This window comes from Echeneis naucrates, chromosome 5 (genome assembly GCF_900963305.1).
Source record: "Echeneis naucrates chromosome 5, fEcheNa1.1, whole genome shotgun sequence".
In the NCBI taxonomy this organism is placed as follows: Eukaryota; Metazoa; Chordata; class Actinopteri; order Carangiformes; family Echeneidae; genus Echeneis; species Echeneis naucrates.
This window is the reverse complement of record NC_042515.1, coordinates 11,769,726-11,790,338: the sequence shown is the minus strand read 5'-3', so window position 1 is coordinate 11,790,338 and position 20,613 is coordinate 11,769,726. Positions and strand designations below refer to the sequence as shown.

At 40.7% G+C, this 20,613-nt stretch overlaps 1 protein-coding gene across 1 annotated transcript; it reads right to left on the bottom strand.

Annotated features, from left to right (window-relative positions):
- Positions 1-399: 399 nt before the first annotated feature.
- Positions 400-20,356, bottom strand: LOC115043481 (sodium- and chloride-dependent GABA transporter 2-like). Its single transcript, XM_029502008.1, has 15 exons — positions 20,197-20,356; positions 7,594-7,784; positions 7,086-7,220; positions 6,120-6,260; positions 5,470-5,557; positions 5,258-5,390; positions 4,224-4,358; positions 3,696-3,799; positions 3,339-3,463; positions 3,150-3,262; positions 2,417-2,554; positions 2,204-2,306; positions 2,018-2,118; positions 1,157-1,327; positions 400-1,075 (listed from the first exon to the last, which is right to left on the bottom strand). The coding sequence occupies exons 2-15, from the start codon at positions 7,778-7,780 to the stop codon at positions 971-973; spliced, it is 1,779 nt and encodes a 592-aa protein (XP_029357868.1). The 5' UTR covers positions 7,781-7,784; positions 20,197-20,356; the 3' UTR covers positions 400-970.
- Positions 20,357-20,613: the final 257 nt, after the last annotated feature.

The window sequence follows — 20,613 nt, the reverse complement described above, 5'->3', positions numbered from 1 at the left end:
AGAGAGAGTGACTGGAAACATTGAGCCAGTCAAAGTGTGATTTCTCAATCTAAACTCACCTCTGTAATACAAAAACCACACCTGATGAAAATATAATCGTGTTAACCCTGGTTAAAAATACACCCGATACCAAATGTGAGTGATTCTGATTCTGACTGGAAAAAAAGTTTAACCATGTTTCTTTTGTTGTATTTGGCATTGCATGTTGGTCTTCACTCTTTGTTGAATAGTTGTGTGTCTGTGTAGTGCTACTTTTAGTTCACTGTTTAGAAAGAGCTTACCAAAGGTGCTCTCAGTGTCCCGGGCCTGAATCTGTACCTGAATGCTTTTTTTTTAAGGTCACTGCTGTAACGGCATTTCACACTGTTGATTTGTGCCATTTCAGTGACCTCAAAGTGGTTTAAGTGCTTTTTTTTTTTTTTTTTTTATTATAACGTCTTATTTCTCAGTATTTATCAATGTTATCTGCAATGCAATGCCCCCAACTTACTTTGCCATGTTCTTCAAAATATTATAATTACAACTTTAATGAAAAATTGAATGAGTACTTTCCAATCTATCCCTCGAGTGTTGTGATGTTCAACCAGAGATCACAAGGTAAATCTGAGGGGTTCAAAGATTATTCAGGGAAGAAAACCAAAAAACCAAAAAAAACAAGCAAACCCTAAAACCCAACAACCAACCAACCAAACGAAAACCAAAAATCCCACATTCGTTTCTGCTACACAAAACATTTTTGAAATACTTGACTGAACTCTTGATTTTTTTGTTGTTAATGTGCAAACCTTTAAAGAACCATTGAAACTTAAACTATTATCAGTGGCAAGTACCATTGTTGACAGAACTTTGGGAAAACGACGGGGAAACATTGCTCAACAAGTAAGGTGTTGTTGACCACTGTGCAAAGCGTAAAAGTCCCCCATGTCTATTAATGTTAGATGTGTCCCAGCCAACTCCGATTCATCCCTTCTCATAAGGGCACCATGCTTTCAGGGGACAAGTCAAACAGCGCTAAAGCCTTTCTCTCTCTGGTGAAAGGAAGGTCTTCAGCCGGAGTGCATAAGATGCCGATCCTCTAACAAAGAAGAAGACCGGTGTTAAATCATGAATGTATAAAACCACACAAACAGGTGGGTTTTTGGAAACCACAGCTCACCTGTTGCAGTGTACCAGGAGTGATGCAGATTCTGTACACCATGAAGAGGGGAATCATGAGTGTCGAGGAGAGAGTGAACCCCCAGCCGAGGACGTAGCCCCACCACGGATACTCGACCACGTTGTTGAACTTCAGAGGAGTATACTTAACCAAAGCGAAAATGAATGTTCCCTGAAAAGAGCAACGGGGGGAAAAAAAAAAAACAGTTACAAAAGGCACACAAGCATAATTCTAATCGCCCAAACATATAAAACTAATTGAGGTTTCCTGCTTTACCTCAGGTATACAACTTTTTTTCTTTAAATAAAATATTTAACGATATTTTCAGTTCACATGCAGTTAGACCACTTCCCTGGACACAACAAAGTATTTTAACCGTTAGCTCACTTTAGTTTATGATGCCAGTACCAGTACAGGCTTTTGCATTATTCTGCTGTACATGAGTTCGTCCTGGATGCTATTGGAGTTTATCCTGTCATCTCTGTCGGGCAAGCTCACCCAGACTTTGATATCTAAAGCAGCACAACATCAGCAAAGACATGAATTAACCCCTTATCCTAATAGCCCTTTCTTTTTTAAGGTTAACGTAATGTGTGCATTTTCTCTACGCTGTAGAGCTAGTTAAGTTTTTGACTTTTTTGGCAGTGTAGTGTCTACGTCGCTGTTAAATAGATACTAAAGAGCCCCTTTTGAAAAATAAGCAGCAGGTGTCCTAGCAGCCAGTAAACTGACAGCTGCCAACTGCTGTTGTCAGCCAACAGAACTGATCATGCTCACCTTAACTGCTTAATCTGCCATAGTTATTATAAACCAAAATGCCTCCTGAGGATATAAACTTGACAGGCAGCAGAGCTGACTCACCAGGCACACTACTGGAGTGGCATATTTCAAACAGTACTTCATGACGGGAAAAGGCCTGTAGCCAATCATGTCTTCGATGTTGTCATAAAATCGGTCTACACCTGTAAATAGATAGAAACACAGAGATGAGAAAAATAAAACCTCACTTTGAAGAAAAGTGCACATTCTTCTTTTTTGGTGACTGACCGTACACCCATCCGATAGCGACAGACTGCAGCATGCCAAAGAGAAGGATCGTCATCCCACTGCAGGTGTAGTAGTCGAACAACTGGAAGATGTACAGTCCACCCTGTGTGCGAGACGAGACTTCAGACAGCTTTCTCATACAAAGGTCTACAATGTATTAAATGTAGTTCTTATGATGTCATGTAATTATTTGACATTTAAATTTGATCTCACCTCTGTAACCATCACAAGACCAGTAAGGAAACTGATGACACAAATACCCAACAGGAGAAGTTTCCGTCGATGGCCGATGTGAAAGAAAGCAGGATTCATGTCAGAAATTGCTGTTGTGAGAGATTCCAGACCTACAAACTGAATCCAGATGTCTCAGTTAAACAATAGCTTAACCCCTGATTGACACAATAGAAATAAAGCAAAGCTGAAAGTACTGAGTACAAAAAAATTCATGTGACCTACAGTATGAGTAACATTTTTGACATAATAGTTCATGAGAATCATCAAATGTTTGCGTGGTGCTGAGAAATCCTCTGAAAACTTTCCCTATGTGAACTTTGATTTGAAACATTCATTCATTTTTTAGAAGTGAACTCCCCAAACATTCACTGACATTTTGTGACTCACTTTGGAATCTTTAAAACACTAAAAGAGTTGAAAAATGCACTGTTACTATGACTTTTTAACTGTGAGACACCCATTGACTTCAAACCAACAGTCCCCGAATCCTAAAGGATTGATGAGGAGTGCTATATAATGTGCAAATTGAAAATTTCATTATGAACGAAAGCCTTCATGTTGTGCTTTTGTTGCCAGAAAGGCAAGTCCTCTTGGACAAAAGATGACTTATCTAATAATTGTATTTCATGTTCCTCAATTGAAAAACATTATTAAAGAAGGGGGGAAAAAAAAAGAGGCTGTTAAAATTAAATTCTCCTCTAAGTAAGTTTACCTCGCTATCCAGTCCCAAGAGGATAATCATAATGAAAAAGAATATTGCCCAGATCTGAGGAAAAGGCATCATGGAAACTGCTCGAGGATAGGCAATAAACGCTAAGCCAGGGCCTGGAGGGAGTGAACAAAATACAAATAATTCAATTCCAATTTTCATTCAACTAAATATTTCCTTACAGGCACTTACCTGATTCTGCTACTTTTGATATGTCTGTGTTTTGCTCATATGCCATGAATCCAAGCACAGAGAAGATGGCAAAACCCGCCACAAAGCTGGTTCCACTGTTCAGAAGGCACAAGTAGATGCAATCCCTGAGAAAGAAAATTCCACTTTTATTATGGATTAAATCCACAAGTCTTTCACTTTCATATTGATCCATTATCATTCATACATATAGATTAAAACAATAATTTTGGAGGAAAACTACTTAGGTACAAGAGAGTTCATCGCTTGTATGAACCACTTCTTTGCTTTGTTATTTAGGAAATGTGGTCGAATGTTCGGGAGACCAACTCTAAATCATAGAAATTATATTGAACTTACTTGTAGCAGTTATTGTTGTACTTATTATAACTGCCAAGTGCGGTTAGACATCCAATGCAAAGAGCATAAGAATAAAATATTTGTGTGCCAGCATCCAGCCACACCTGCAAATCAAAAAATGAGCATTTGTACACGCACAATAAAATACAAATTGAGAGCATTTTGTGTGAGATGCGATAACGAGTCCAGACAGAATCACCCTGTGAACGTATAATGTTTTATAGTGCAGACTTTTGTGGCATTTGCAGATATACCTACATAGAAAAATATGACACTGCTTGAAGTGTATGAGTAATCCTTTTAATCTCCTGATTGGCTGATTTTCCTCTGACAGTAACCTTATTGGTAGTTTTGTTTTTGTATTACAGTATCACAATAGGCCACTTTAACACACATTATGTTTTTTCCATGTTTCTCCCACAAATTAAATTTATTTTTGTTGAACTAGGCTTCACATCTCCGGGAATGTTGCAAATTTTGAAATTCTCTCATCACAACAGGAAAGCAGTGATGTTTATATGTTCACACCTGGGGATCAGTGAGGCGGGAAGGATCTGGATAGAGGTAGAACCTGACCCCATCCAAGGCACCGGGCAGCGTAAGTCCACGAACAAGCAACACTGCCAACATTGCATACGGAAATGTAGCAGTGAAGTAAACAACCTGCGGAGGAGCCAGAGTGAGAGGCATGCTCAAGGATTACGAGCGGCTGACACTTTTCACACTGGATTCAAGATTAATTTTATACAAACCAAACACACTAACAAACCACACCTACACTGTCATCCGCAAGTATGCATAGCAGTCAAGATAAAAAGTAATTTCAACATGCTAACATGCAAACAATAATAATGCAAAAATGCCAGGCTTAATATTTCTCATTCAAACCTCTTCATGTTAACATTGCTCATTAGTATTAAGCAAAACGCACATTTTGATGGGATTTAAAGGGATTATGTCATCCCAAGTATTGAACAGATTCGTCCCTTCTTCCTGAGGGGGACATGAATTTATGAACCAGATTTGATAGCAATCGATCATTGCTGATTGTTGAGATAATTTGCTCACTCGAAGAGTCAGGGGATTATCGGAGTTAAAATTCGTCGTGTTGGAATCATGAACATCCGCGTGAATTTTGAATTTTGCGATTATGTGATTTATGAATATGCAGGATTCATCGACCCATCAAGGATGTTTGAGTGAGATGCATAATTTGTGGTATGACTCATGGTTCCACTGTTAAAGGCATGACCATGTCCCGGGGTGTGTATTTGCCAGAACATGATAAACACTTTATGACATACCTTTATGACAATACATGCGTGCCAATTATTTTTCATTTGTTCAGTCACATTAAGTTCTTCATCTGTAATAAAACTGTCGTAAGACAGGTGTTCTATCTCACAAAAGTAACAGCAAAAAGGTCTTTAAGAGAAGACAAAATGTTGTTCGAAGGACATATCACTGTTCCATTCACACAGAATACATTAGCGTCCATCTGCTCCAAAAAACTGTCTCCTTGGATTTTGCATACAACCCAAAAAAAAAGGCCCTTATCCTACCTTCCCTGTGGACTTAACTCCCTTCCAAATGCAAAAGTAACAGATGATCCAGGACAAGAGAAGACAAAGAGCCAACTCCCATCGGATGCTGCCAAGCTCATTTGCACTGCCTGTAATATTTAAAATTCGCCTCCTGCAAATCAGTTTCAGTTAGAATTCATTCATGTCACATCACTTTCAGCGTTGATTTTGGATTTAGTTTTTATACTCACTCCCAGAACTCTGTCACTGATGATGTCGAGTTTTCTGCCCAAGTCCAGTTGAAATAATTAGCCCTTTGATCAAACTCCACACAGGCCTCTGTGGCAAAGAAATAAAAGGAAATGTTACAGGGGACATCAATTTTTTTCCTTTATCAAACTTTTAGTCTAATTATCACATGAAAACCTGTCACCCAATCTCTTTCGTTTATCAATGCAGATAAGGGTTTAATCTAATAAACTGAATTATGGACGTTTACAGATCAGCAAATTGATTAGAATATATTCTCTGTTTGAAATAGGAGCGATTACATTATTTAGGATTTTAGAATCGTGTTAAGACACCTGCGACTCAAAATGTGTCATCCAAACTTTAGCGCAATGAAGGCAGTTTGTGTCTGAACAGTTTGCTTCTGAAATTAACATTATTCGAATTTTTCTTTGAAGATGCAGTTTAAAGAATTTTACCAATGCATACACATTTGGGGTTGTATGCTGTTTTGTGACATGAATACAAGCCATCAGTTTCCAGTAGCTGGTTTTACGCTCCATGACTCACTGTAAATAAATTCTCCAGTATTATGATGCCTTCACAGCGCTTTGTCAAAATGCAACTTATTTTGTTCGCCATGTGTTTGGTCAGATCTGATATGGGGACGCACCTGTGTTCCAGCTGTTTCTGCAACTTGCCCAGGGCAGTTCAGACTTAAAAGAGGAGAAGAGATACAAGAAAGCCCAGGCCAGTATAATGATGTAATAGACGCTGGAGTAAAAAACAGTCACCTGATTACCATAACCCATCCCTGAAACAAACGGACGAACACCACTCAGTTAAAAAGGCGTCACTTGGAAGCAAGCAAGCAAATAAAACAGATAATTTTTTCATTGAAAACTCTGGATTATACATATCAATACAAACAAAGTATACAACTAATTGAAATTATACCGAAAAATGTCGGAGAGGAGCAATTGGATAGATTGTTGGATAGCATAAATAATGCAGTTCCTTTTAGATTTATATGATTAATGAATACATTCAGAGGTAACGTCAAAGTTTTAATTCAAAAGCAATCATGTTAAATATTGTGATTTTTGACCAAACAAAGTGTTGTTCCTGAGTAATGGTAGCATACTGTAGACAATACTGTTGAATTTGTAGCACATTCACAGAAGAGTCTGTCTCCTGCCGAACATGAAAACAGCAGTTGCACACAAGGAAATTATACTGGGTAAAGTCCAAAGCACACACTTTTACTAATACCTGGGTAATACGGAATCAGAGAAAAACAACTGTTTTTCTTTCATTTTCAATTCTTTCTGATTAAAATACAACACATTTACTATCCTTACTATATGATATTCATTTCTAAATCTCTACTCTTACTTTCCAAACTACCCCATATTCCTTTCAACGTTTAGATGTTAGTAGACCACAGTGAATGATGACGTAACTGCCTAATCTCGAAATTTCTTAAACCTTTTCAAACCTCTTTTCGTCACAATTTTTAAATCTCTTTAATGTGTGTACTCAGTGCTCAGTGACACTAATATGAAAATACCGCATTTAGTGCATCGTGCCTATAAAAATACACTTGTTTTCTTTCACATGGATGAATTAAGCAATTTACCTTCAAACAACGGGCAAATTTTCGTCCAGCAGGTAATGCTCCCCTGTTGGGTGTACTGGCCGAGAGATGTCTCCAGCAGAAACAGGGGGATCCCGCAGGTAAAAAGAAAGACCACATAAGGGATGAAGAACACTCCTGCAAAAAATGCAAAAATATGCCAGGTTACTTTGTTTGTAGATGGGACACTTTCAGTAATCCAGTAGCAGAGGGACCTTCCATCTAATCTGCGTTTATTTGAAATGGGTTAGTACGTTTCTTTTGGGAAAAAAAAAATTAAATGTGTCCTTTTTTTGTTGTGGTGTTGTCTGATTGTAATTTTGAAAAAGGCTACTTGCAGTTTTTGGCCCCGGGGGCATCAACGGAGCCATAAGTAATGGTAATATTAATAAAGCAATTCTGAAGAGGATTTTGGCTGATTGCTGTGTTATTACGGCTTAAGCTGTTTTATACATTCTTCATCTATACCAAAAGCATAGTTTCTACAGTTGTGTGCAAATATGAAACCTACCACCACCATTTTTGTAGCACAGGTAGGGGAACCTCCACACATTTCCCAGGCCAACAATTTGTCCTGCAACAGCTAACAAGAACTCAATTTTGTTGGACCACTGTCCTCTGGTCGCTGTGGTGGGTGCATCATGGGCCGTGCTCATGTCCAGCCTGAACTTGACCTCTGGACCATGTTGCTTCTCCATTGCACTGTAACAATAGAAATGTTAAAGGGGAAGTACTTTAAAATATGGTACGTCCAAAAGTATTTCTGGCATAAACATTACTAAACATTTAAGTGGTAGCCACAATGCAATGCATGGATTTACAGGTCACTTTTCTTCAATCGCGTCATTGCAGACAGGTCCACAACACAATCTAGGACCACAAAAGGAACACATGATTAATTCACCCCATAATAATATTCATAATCTGCACAATGAAGGCTGTCTTGCTGCAGTAGTTTGCGAGGCTCATTGCCGCTTTGCATTATGGTAATTCTTTCATCAATGATTCTTTTGTGCTGCTGCTTTGGATTTATTGTGGGAGTGAAGCAACTAGAGTGGAAAATGTGTGTGCTACTACACTGCTGTTGAAAAGCTTGAAGTCCAGATTTACCAAAAACAACTTTCCTCGAAATTTAAGTGAACATTTAGATCCCTGAGAGAATAATTTTGAAAATCAACAGAAGAGGTTATATTGTGTAGGACTTGACACCTAGAATTGTCACGAGGCCAGCCCCATGTAAGTTTTTGTGTTTGTGTGTGTGTGTGTGTGTGTGTCTGTACTGTTTTCTGGTCTGTCACTCAGCCACTCTGCCTCCACCCAGCCCTGCACCGACCTCCAGTCTCTGCCGGATTGTCGCTCTGCACACGCGGCTTGTGTAGAGGGGGAAGTCTAGCCTAAAAACTGAGAACCATCTCCGGACCATCCCCAAGCCCCCCTGGACCAGCACCCCCTTTTCCTCACACCTCCCCTTGTACAAAACTTTATTTTCTCTCCAGTCAGTGTCTCATATGGGGTTGCACGGACATGGTAGGAAAATCCTCAGTTGTGTGAAATGTACCGTTTACTGGCTGGCGGTGATTACCTGGTTAGTTGCTGTCATAAATCCCACAGCATTCCTACTATAAAATGTAATCATTATCTACCAAACACCGTTTTTTCAATGTAGTAAATGTAATACACAGGTATGACAGCATTAATATAAATACTGTATATTAATTATTTTTGTTGTCACAAAGATTTCCTTTGAGTGACGTAAACCTTACATATGCATTCCATTCTAACTTGTAAAAGTTATTCAGTGTGACAAAAGAACATATCACATTGTAGAAAACTGTCAATTTAATGTGTTAACGATAAAATGCAGCACTGGAAACATCAGGTGGGAACCTCCTTTCAATGGTGTTTTGTCTAGTTAGGCCCACGACACCTCCAGGAGGCTAGACAGCGATCACTGGCGTCCCAGAGTCACCCCCCTAACGCCAGCCATCACCGCTCCTCACACAAAGACAACTATCTCACACAGCACGACCGTCAACTACTCTGGCCTCTCACCAACTAACCCTAACCCTAACCCTAACCCTAACCAACAGTAAAAGCGGGCTGGGCATACAGACCCTGGTTCGGGTAGGGGGGGAGAAATAGAAGGGGCGGAGATAAAAGTAGGGATGGGATACAGACCCTGGTTCAGGTAGGGGACATGGAAGTGTAGAGGGTGCAGAAGTGAAGGACAAGCTACACTAGCAGATTCAGCAAACAAACTCACCTAAACAGTCTGATACTCAAACCAAATCAAACCAACACAGGCCAGCTCACCTGGACTAAGCGCCTGGTCTCAAAGAGGCTCAAATAGGCCACACCCTCCACTTAAATACACTTCCTCTTCCTGGATTTCTTCCTCTGCTTCTCCCTAGAGTCAGTCTATCTTAAGAGCTCCCCCTGCTGCCACCCCAGCTACTATTAGTTCTTCTAATCCAAATCCACTGACTGGATCTTATTGCCTCCGACATTTCCTTGGCTATTTTCCTCACACTCTGTCCCCTTCCTCCTAACTCCCTCATAAAGCAACAACAGATCTTGCTACAAACCCTCTACATCCTACTTCCACTGGAAAAATCCTGACCTTCCACCCTCGTTGCTCAGCGTCCTTACCTGAACTTTTCCCTTTCATATGCTTCTTCCACTGAATCCTCCCACGGCACAGTCAGCTCTACTCTCATTCTACTCCTAGACCAAAATTTTATCAGGCCTTAGCTTTGTACAGGCTATTTCCTGGGGAACAATCCTAAATCCACCTGCATCTCCCAGTCACTAGCACCCTCTAAGCTGCCTTGCCTCCCTGTTATCTTATTAACTTTCCCTCCTTCTTGAACAAACTGAATTGCCACTCTCTTTGTCTTAGACCCTCCTAATTTTGCCTGCCTCTGTATATCTTCAACGCCTGCAGCTAGGCTTTTTAAAACTTGGTTATGTCGCCACTTATACCGTCCTTGTGACAGACTAACCTTACAACCTGACAAAATGTGCTTTAGAGTTGCAGTATCTGAACACAACGAACATAGCGGGTCTCCACAGCTTCAACTTTCCTGGAAGTCCTGATTTGTCTATTCTATCCAGTCCCTCAGCAACATCCTTCTGAAACCGCACTACGTGTCCTCCGTCATGCAAATCTGCCTTGTACCACCTACCTAGACTCTTTACTGGTTTTTCCCTAATTATTGGGATTTCCTCCTCATCTATTTCAAACTTTCGATCACTTAATCTCCCTCTGCTTAATGAGATACTTCTACACATACTAGGCTTGATTTTCATACTAGCCCACTTTAAGTTTTTATTAAGTCTCTCAAGTACTCTTTTCATACATGGCACTGTTGAAGTTATCAACTTCATATCATCCAAGTATGCCCTAATTGGTGTAAGGCGCATCCCATCCTGCCGCCTCTCTCCACCTACAACCCACCTAGAAGCTCTGATAATTACCTCCATTTCCAGTGTGAATGCTAATGGAGAAATTGTACACCCTGACATAATACCTATTTCTAGCCTCTGCCAACCTGTTGTAAAGCCTGCTGTACTTAAGCATAGTCTGATATCCTGGAAATATGTTCTTACTAAATTGACAACTGCTCCAGGTACTCTAAAATAATCAAATGCCTCCCAAATAAAGCTATGTGGCACTGACACAAATGCATTTGCTAAGTCCAAGAACATCACATGCCAGTCTCTTTTGTCACTCTTGGCTGCCGGAATCTGAGGATAAATCATGCTAGTGTGCTCTAAACACCCTGCGAAACCTGGTATTCCTGCCTTCTGTACTGAAGTATCTATTAAGCTATTCCTTTCTAAATAACTAGCTAGTCCCCGTGCAAATACACGAAAGAAAATCTTCCCCCCTACATTCAGGAGAGAGATCATACAGAACTGACTCAGCTCTGAAGACTCCTTCTCCTTTGGAATAAGAACACCTCCTGCCCTGCGCCATGCTCTGGGAATAGACTGTTTCTTCCAAACTATTCTTAATTGCCTCCACCAAAAACTTTAGGGTTTCAGGTGCGCTTTTATAGACCTGGTAGGGGACTCCTCAACCTCCTTCCACTTAGGTGGTATCATATCCATTTCCTGATGTATCTCCCCTAATGGTGGCATGTCAGGTGGAAGCCCTACTACTCTATTCTCCATTTCACTCTAAGCCCTCTAACTGATGTTACTTTCTGTCAACCACAAGGACAAACCTGGAGCTTCTTTCCCTCTAAGCTACCATTGTTATTCTCTCCAGTCGTGCTCACTTTGCCCTTTCAAACTATTCTGCCCACTTCTAGTCCTAGAGAATAGGTCTGTGCCCCTATCCTTCACTGAGTTACATGTCCAACTCGTAGTCTTGTCCATTCCAGTGTCTGTTACCATGTAGTCTGCCTGTGAGTCACCTTCCACCCCTGCTCTCGCTGACCCTTGGGATATTTTCCTCATTTGACTTGTAGCTCATGCTGGTTGTGACAAGGCTGCTAAACCTTGCCACTGCTACCATGGATTGCTAGCCCATGGCAGCACCTTTGGGGTCTTTGCCTCCTGTCAGCAGTCCATCCAAGCTGTCACACGGTCTTTCCCTTGTTGTCAGCTGCTAGTTTTGAATTACTAAACTAAAGCTAAACTAAATACAACCAGATAACAACATCCATCCAATTTAAATTGTGTGCATATAGGTTAAGCACATTGATGTTGACTTATAGCTAACAAACTAGAAATTTCTTCGGCAGAAATTTCAAGAGTGACTCGGGGGGCTGCTGCCTTGACGTTGACTTGGCAGATGTACAGATATACTGAACCGTGTGCAAACTGTGTGCGAGAACACATGCGTCAGACCAGTCAGACCGAGGCGTTGGGAACTGACGAAGCCCTTTGGATCAGAGGCAAAGCTTCTTTGACAAAACCCAAGTCCTGAGTTAAGTTGCTTTCCATTCAACTGTTGGACGGAATAATACTATAATCTGTTTGAATGAGAATATAAACAGACAGACATATGTCTTTAGACACACAACTATTTAACTGAGACATCTATTTCACACATACACCCTGTGACACTATTGTAAAAACTGACCAATGCTGTCTATCTGCTTAGTTTCTGTGTGTGTCAGCTGTGTTTCTGTTTGTGTCATAATGTGCGTTCCTGTGAGCGTGTGCATATTTTCCCTGTGTGTGCGTCAGTATATTTGTCTTTGTGCATGTGTATATGTATATGTGTATATTGCATTTCAGTTTCTGTGTGAGTCTGTATATCAGTGTGTCTGTGTGTCTATATATCAGTGTGTGTGTGTCTATATATCAGTGTGTGTGTGTGTGTGTGTGTGTGTGTGTGTGTGTGTGTGTGTGTGTCAGCTCACTGACTCACACTCTAACTTAAGTGTCCTCCACTCTAACCACCAACATTCTGTGCAATACACACACATGGGAAACAAAAACTTTCAGCAGAAATGAGGTGAGACGAGCATCAGATTTGAACAATTGCTTAATAGAAAAGTATAAAAGATATCAGAAAGATGAAAACACCACTTGAAAGACAACAAATTTTCCTCCGTTTTGAAGGTAAAATGGACTGTGTAGCTGGACGTATGCCAAAGTATCAGAGGTTTGAAAAAGCTAAAGATTTTTGAGGATTTTCGACATTTACGGCACCAAAATATCGTATTCTACCCAGAAAACGGATAGCACACCGATTCCAAACAAATAATAAACACACAGGATAACAGCGCCTTTATGGCTATAGAGGCAGCAGTGACTGTGCAGAGCCACATTAGAGTCACTAATTATGTCTCTTATTCTGTCTCCACAGAGTTAACGTAACACAACAAAACTGGTCTAAATTATCGTAGAGGTTGACATGAATGAATTACCTTGCTGAGGGTCCAGGCTGGTGAGTGTCTGAAATTTTCTCAGTATGTACAAACTGCGAGCTTAACTCCTTCAGGAGGTGAAAGCCCTTGATGGGCGATAACACACTTTTATGGTTTTCAGGCATATTTCAAAGATACCGATACTTGCTGTGATTTTTGAAATGAAATGAAACGCAATGAAAACGCATAATGACAAATCACATGGCAACTCTCATCACACTAACTAAACCATGTCGTAGTTTCTTTTTCTCATATGCATTGGTCTGATTTCTCCATCAGAGTTTTAAGACAACATGCTAACCACGGCATAGCACAACATAGTGGTTAGCCTCACAATAAGAGGGTAGCGGATTTAATTCCCAGGCCTTTCTGTGTGGAGTTTGCCTGTATGGGTTTTCTTTGGGTACTTTGGTTTCCTGCCACCGTCCAAAGACATCATGACATCATAAATTCATACCTCACATTTAATGTAAAATTGCATTTGAATATGAAAAAATATGTTAAATTACCTTTAACAAAACAAATGATAATGTAATATTATATTATGGTTTATTACTTGTAACTCTAAAGGTAAATATTTAAATTAATGCTAAATATCTGCTAATTTACAGTTATTACATTGTCTTATGGAAAATGGTAATAAAACTGTAAAGAAATACACAAACTTGTGTGTAGAATTACAGTTAAAGATGTACAAATACAATAATTTGTTATTAAAAAAACGAAATTATAGTTAGTTGACTGTAATTCTAAACATAAAACCTAAGATTTTTGAAAATATCTGTAAATCTTCTGGCATGTCATTGTTTTATTGGAAAACAGGGAAAATCTGTAAAAAATGATAGAACATTTCCTGTAATTTTACTTTTTCTTTTACAGTGTGTGCAGATGCTGTCATGGTCACACAAGTAATTTTAAGTCTGTATGTTTTGTTCTTTCAGAATTGACTATAACCAATTAACAGCAACAAGACCAATGTCATTTATCAGCTGTGTTAGACCAGCAATAAAAATTTAGAATTTTTTAAACTGAACATATGTCATTCAATTGGTCCTCTTCTTTGACTATCAATGGTACAAATTAACCAAATCCCCCCAAAAATATTATAAACAGTGATGGTCTTGACTTGTGAAAAAAATAATAATGATAATATTAGATTTTTATTTTTATTTTTATTTTATTTTTTTTTTTTTTAGAGGGGTTGGGGGGGGGGGGGGGTTGGTTGCAATGATCAGCAACCAGGCTTTGGGCGGGGGGGAAGCGAGAGAGAGAGAGAGTAAGAGGAAAAAAGACAGAGCGAGAGAGGGAATGAGAGAGACAGAGAGAGAGAAAGAGAGTAAGAGGAAAAAAGAGAGAGAGAGAACTGGTGGAGAGGTCTTCGATCTGTTTCAGAGGTCAGTGTGGTGTTGGATCTTTCTAGCTCCTTTTAAAGAGCTGGCGGAATCGTTTCCACACGGATCTCCTCTTTGGTATTTTCTCTGCCTCTTCCACCTGTTCTTCCAGATGTCTTAATTTGCTCATCAGGTCATCTGTAGCGCCAGCCCTGACTTCATCCTGGTCTTTCACAGCCTGATCCAGGACCTCATCAGACTCCTGGACATTTTCCACACCCTGCCGGTTCCTTTCCATCTCCAGGTCTTCCTGTGCCTTCAGCAATGCTGCCTTGAGCATGGAGGTTTCCTGCAGATGCTCTTCAAGGAGACGGGATCTTTCTGCCTCCCATTCAGCTCTTTTTTCTTGCAGGTCTTGTACAAATGCAGCCTTAAGCCTGGAAGATGTCAGCTCTTGTTCAGCCAGGAGATGAGACCTCTCCTCTTCCCACTGGCATCTTGACTTTAGTAGGTCATCTGTGATATTGGCAAGTGCAGACTGGGCTGTGGTTGTTTCCTTCAGCTGAATGTCCAGACGTCTCTCAAGCTCTGCTGCATTTTCTTTTTCAGCTTGGACGGTTTCCTCTAGCGTTTGTCTTTGTTGGGCAGCCTCCTGTTCCTGTTTTTCCATTTTGGACAGGGCAGCACACAGGGTTTCCTTTTCTTGGTTTGCCAATTGTGTGTGATGTTTGATCATTTTTTTTAAAGTGTCTACGTGGGCTTCCAAGAAAAACTTCTCCTTTACCAGCTCTTCTATGATCTCATTTGGTGGTTTCTTAGGAGTTGGGAGGAGACCCTGTTTGGTCCCATCTGTGTTGGCCTCATATCGAGCAGTGGAATTGCCGACAGCAACCTGTTGTTGCTCAAATGTCACAGCCTGCTGTGGTTTGGTATTTACTGCAGGTTGGACTTGGGTGGTTACTGTCGACTGTGGTGTAGTCTGGACTGGCAGCTGAACTTGGGAAAGAGCTGCAGGCTGCGGTGTAGTCTGGACTGGAGGCTGAACTTGGGAAAGAGCTGCAGGCTGCGGTGTAGTCTGGACTGGCAGCTGAACTTGGGAAAGAGCTGCAGGCTGCGGTGTAGTCTGGACTGGAGGCTGCACCTGGGAAAGAGCTGCAGGCTGCGGTGTAGTCTGGACTGGAGGCTGAACTTGGGAAAGAGCTGCAGGCTGCGGTGTAGTCTGGACTGGTGGCTGAACTTGGGAAAGAGCTGCAGGCTGCGGTGTAGTCTGGACTGGAGGCTGCACCTGGGAAAGAGCTGCAGGCTGCGGTGTAGTCTGGACTGGAGGCTGCACCTGGGAAAGAGCTGCAGGCTGCGGTGTAGTCTGGACTGGAGGCTGAACTTGGGAAAGACCTGCAGGTTGCGGTGTAGTCTGGACTGGCGGCTGCACCTGGGAAAGAGCTGCAGGCTGCGGTGTAGTCTGGACTGGAGGCTGCACCTGGGAAAGAGCTGCAGGCTGCGGTCTCGGTATATATTTACGCTGAGCCTGAAGAGGAAGAGCCTGGTTTCCTGGAGGGACCTGGAAAAGAACTCCGTAATGTGGTGTAGCAGGGACTGGATGCTGAACCTGGAAAAGGGCACCATGCTGTGGTGTGGCCTGGTGTCCCGGGTGGACTTGATAAAGAGCACCGTGCTGTGGTGTCGCCTGGTGTCCCGGGTGGACTTGATAAAGAGCACCATGCTGTGGTGTTGCCTGGTGTCCCGGGTGGACTTGATAAAGAGCACCATGCTGTGGTGTTGCCTGGTGTCCCGGGTGGACTTGATAAAGAGCACCATGCTGTGGTGTGGCCTGGTGTCCCGGGTGGACTTGATAAAGAGCACCATGCTGTGGTGTCGCCTGGTGTCCCGGGTGGACTTGATAAAGAGCACCATGCTGTGGTGTGGCCTGGTGTCCCGGGTGGACTTGATAAAGAGCACCATGCTGTGGTGTGGCCTGGTGTCCCGGGTGGACTTGATAAAGAGCACCATGCTGTGGTGTGGCCTGGTGTCCCGGGTGGACTTGATAAAGAGCACCATGCTGTGGTGTGGCCTGGACTGGAGGCTGGACTTGTTGCTGGTTGCAGGTACGTGCACGTTGGTAGGTGATGTTGCTTGGTCCTTGCAGGTGGCCGTTCCATTGTCTTTGATGGTTCTTTTTCTCCGGTCTTTGGTTGTTCATATTTCCAGGATTTTGTCTTTTACTGTGGTCTTGTCTTAGTGGGTCAATTTGGCCTCGGTAGAATATGTAACCTGACCTTGCCTCCTCAAAGACAGCTTGGGGTAATAACAGTGGTAAGGTTCCTGATACCTTTTTGGGCTCTGTTACAGCAGGAACAGCATTTGTAGCACCTGCCTGTCCTTCCATTTTTGTGGCAGCCTGTGTGTTGTTTGTCTCAGTGTTTCAGTTGAAACGGCTGTGTTGACACCTTCGTTGACCGTGGTCTGGAAGATCTGGATGGGTTCTTCGCTTTGCTTTCTTGCTTGCTTTCTTGCTTGCTTTCTTGCTTTCTTCACTTGTATTCGTGTTCAGAAGATTACTGCTCTCAGTGGTTGACTCCATAAATGAACTTGGAAACTGATTAATTCTGTAGTGGGGTGGCCTACTTACTGATATGAAACGGTGACATCACAGATCAAAGCCACAGGAAATGATGTCAGAGATCAAATACAATATTGAAGCCATGCATTGTAGGGGAAATGATGATGCCATGATGTCCTTATAAGGAAAATCACCAGGTGCATTATGGGAAATACCACGGCCTTCCTTTTTTTCTTATACAGTTTGAGACAAATATGGTAAAGACTCCTGAGCTTCCGCTGGACAGATTCTAAGATGGTTCCATGTGATAAAGCTGACATTCCTTGTGACATCATTGTCTCTTTGGAATGTCACATTAAATTTCAATGCTGTTGTTCTGTCCAGTGTTCATACTATTAGTGATCATTCCAGATGTTAAACTTTTCATCTTTTATTTCAGCACACCATCAAATGCTTCGTGAACAATTTATTCATAATCTGATAATGTCTGAATTTGAAAACATATGTAAGTTAATCATAATGGCAACAGTTGTTTTTGAAGGATTTGCATGAGAAACTGCTGTGTTATGTTATTAATAAATGCTTTGTGAACACAAACAACATACAAAGCCATTAATATGCACATAGACAGTTTGGGAGAAAAAACATTTCAAATAAAATATTTTATAAAGACTACAAATGAAAAGTCCTAATAGCTAACTTATTTTTTGAATCTGAAGTTGTTTCCATATTCAGCAGTGCTAAGCAGATGTTGTTTTTATAAAATGACACTTTGTTGGATGGATCATGACGACAAAGGTCTGGCAGTACAAAATTTGAATAAGTCTGGTTAAAGTAAAAAAATCCACAAATGCTTTTTGGTGCACGGATTGTGGACAAATCCTTTAAGGAAAAAGGACATCATGCAAATGTAATGCACTTTCAACCAATGATTAAATGATTACATCCCCTCGAACATAATATTTTTTTTCCTGAATGATCATCCCAATTCATAGAAAGCTTACAGCTGTACAAAAAGTAAGTAAGGCAACTTTGTTCAAATCTATGGTTGCAAAGATGAGTTCATCCTTGATTCAATCTTGCAAGTATTTACTATAACATTTTACTACTTCATATGTTTTCCCTTACTTTTAAGTCCTGCACTGACCTGTCTTGGCTTCCTGCAAACAAGTTTGCAGCTCATTTCTCCGTCAATCGTGTTCAGTCCCGCAGAATGAACCCCTAAGTGCCTTGGTGTTTGATGACTAGTTTTGCTCAAATTATTCTCCCCAGGTGCTCGGGGGGGGGGTTAAAGAAAGGTTACATACTTACTGCTGAAGGCAACAGTAGAGTTATCTTATCTTTAGGATCAGCAAAGCAAACAAGCTTCTCTTTCCAGTTAGTGCAGTAAATCTTCAAATTCATCATGCACTTCGTTCATCTAGACCTTCCATACTCATATATCCTCATACAAGGACATTACCATCACTGTTCTCCTTCATGTTTTGTGCAATCAGATCTACAAAGATTGATTTTGGTCTCATCAGATCAGAGAATTCCCTCCAGTCTTCATCTATGAAGACAAGGGTGATTCAAACTTTATGAACTTTGCATAACTTTTTCCATTGTGTTCTTACTTAATAACAATAATTCGCCTACCATCCTTTCACTTTATTCATATTTATAAAATGCGATATTTATTTTTGTCAAGCTCCCAGAAGATCTTCCCACAGGAGGCATCATTGTTGTCAACATTAATCATAGTCATAGTGATTAAATGGGTATGCAACACTGAAACTTTAAATCAGTTAAACCTGCTTGAGTAGGATGGTTTAACAGACTGATCTTCTCATCAAGTACTGAACCTTAACAAAAAAAAAATTCATAAATATGTCTTATTTGTGAAGAAAAGTCACTGAATCTGTTAAGTTTGGAAAGGGGGTGTACTCATTTATGCTGTATATTGTAGATCTTGTATTGTTTATGTGCTAACATGGTGTGATTGTTTCCTAGAAGATAACACTCTATAGGGACAGAAAAAAATCTACATAGAATGGAAACTCACAATGCTTCTCTTTCATGTTCTTTTGTGCAAGTAACATATTTCATATGATTAATAAATCAACACTAAATGAAATATTGTTGTTGATGCTGGAGCAGTTGTTGCTGAACCAAGAAAATTGACTAACTCTACCTCTCACTTTAACCCTAACAATGCTTTTAAAACCAAATGCTGGATTTTTGTCCATAATTGACAATGTCCATGAGATGAAGGCCAGATACAGTGACTGCTTGAAAACACTTGTAGCATCCTTGTGGGATAAGATGGCAAATAACAGATCCAGACACATAGCAACAACCTTGGATCTGGTAGGCATTCAGTATCTCAAGGACCCAGATATAGACTATTTCAATCATAATACGACCTGCTACCCAATATATATGTATATTATGGCTAATTTGTTTGCCAAGTAATTATTCAAAGGGAAAACTAGGTTTGAACACTGTGTCAAACCTTGAAGGGAACTGTTTCTGCTGTTGCCTCTTACACAAATAAACCATTAATGATTGCCTAGCAGACAACTCTTATTCATATTAGCCTCCTCATTTTGAAATAAATAATTTTTCTCTGGCTGAAGGCATCCACAATTAGTTACAGTTGTAACAAGGAGAATGCAAAAAGGTAGAACTCCACAAATGTATACACTGGAAGCAAATTCTGTCAAAAACGTATGATGGTTTTTCAGAATTATCTTAGATTATATTTTTGTTCCACATGTGATGAGACTGTGAGAAACTTGGAACTAGGAATAGTTGTTGGTCACAGCCGACCACAAATTATGCTCTGTGTTAAATATATTTGGTAAGTCTAGTTTTGTTTTCATTCATTGAACAGGTATAAAAAGTTTGTTGGAATGTGTGTACCCATTTTTGTCAGGGAGTGTTTAGAGCACCTCAGGCTGCTGTATGACCCTGGCTGCACAAGCCTTTTTTTTTTTTCAGACAAATACATTGTGCTTCTCTAAATGTTAGAACTTTTTCAAATTTGTACCTGGACTTTTTTTTTTACCTGCTCTAAACGCACTGGCAAGAGAAACTTTGCTTTTTGCAGCCACTTAACAAAACAGCCTCGAGAGAGAGTGAGTACTAAACAAGGGGAAGCTGCAGAGTGGCCAATAACCTTTGCCCTACATAATACAGCAAGCTCCAAGTCAGTGCTGCTACAAAAGCCCAGCTGTCCTTTAAGTGCAAGGATATTGTTTGATTCTCATTTGAGAAGAAAGCCACAGTAGATTTATGCAAAGCACTAACATAAAGGCAAAGAAAACTATGTGTGACTATGAGGGAAAGGGAAAGAGTACCTGTGAAAATTGCCACACAGCAGAAGTCTCTGGATCTGGGTTGCTCTTCCAGTGAGGGCTCATCTAGTTCCTTTGAGGAAAAATACAAGTCTAGATCTTCAGGTCTCTTCAGCACAAGTGTTACTGACTCTGACAATGAGTGAGTCCATGAGAGTTGAGAAAGCTGATTGTACGACAATGACGAAAAGAGAAAGCAGAAGAGGTACCCTCAGAGACAGAGGGAGGGTGTAATGTGTTTCTGAATGGAAAGCTTGAGGCGGAGCATGTTTCAACGGCCACATGGTTTCACATTAAAGAGGAGGGGACTGGCTCTGCACATTAGCCACGCTTGCTGCATGATTCCATGGTGACGGTCGGCCACTGGACAGTCAGAATGAATTGAAAGCATGAGAATGTTAAAAGTTTATTATTGTTAGT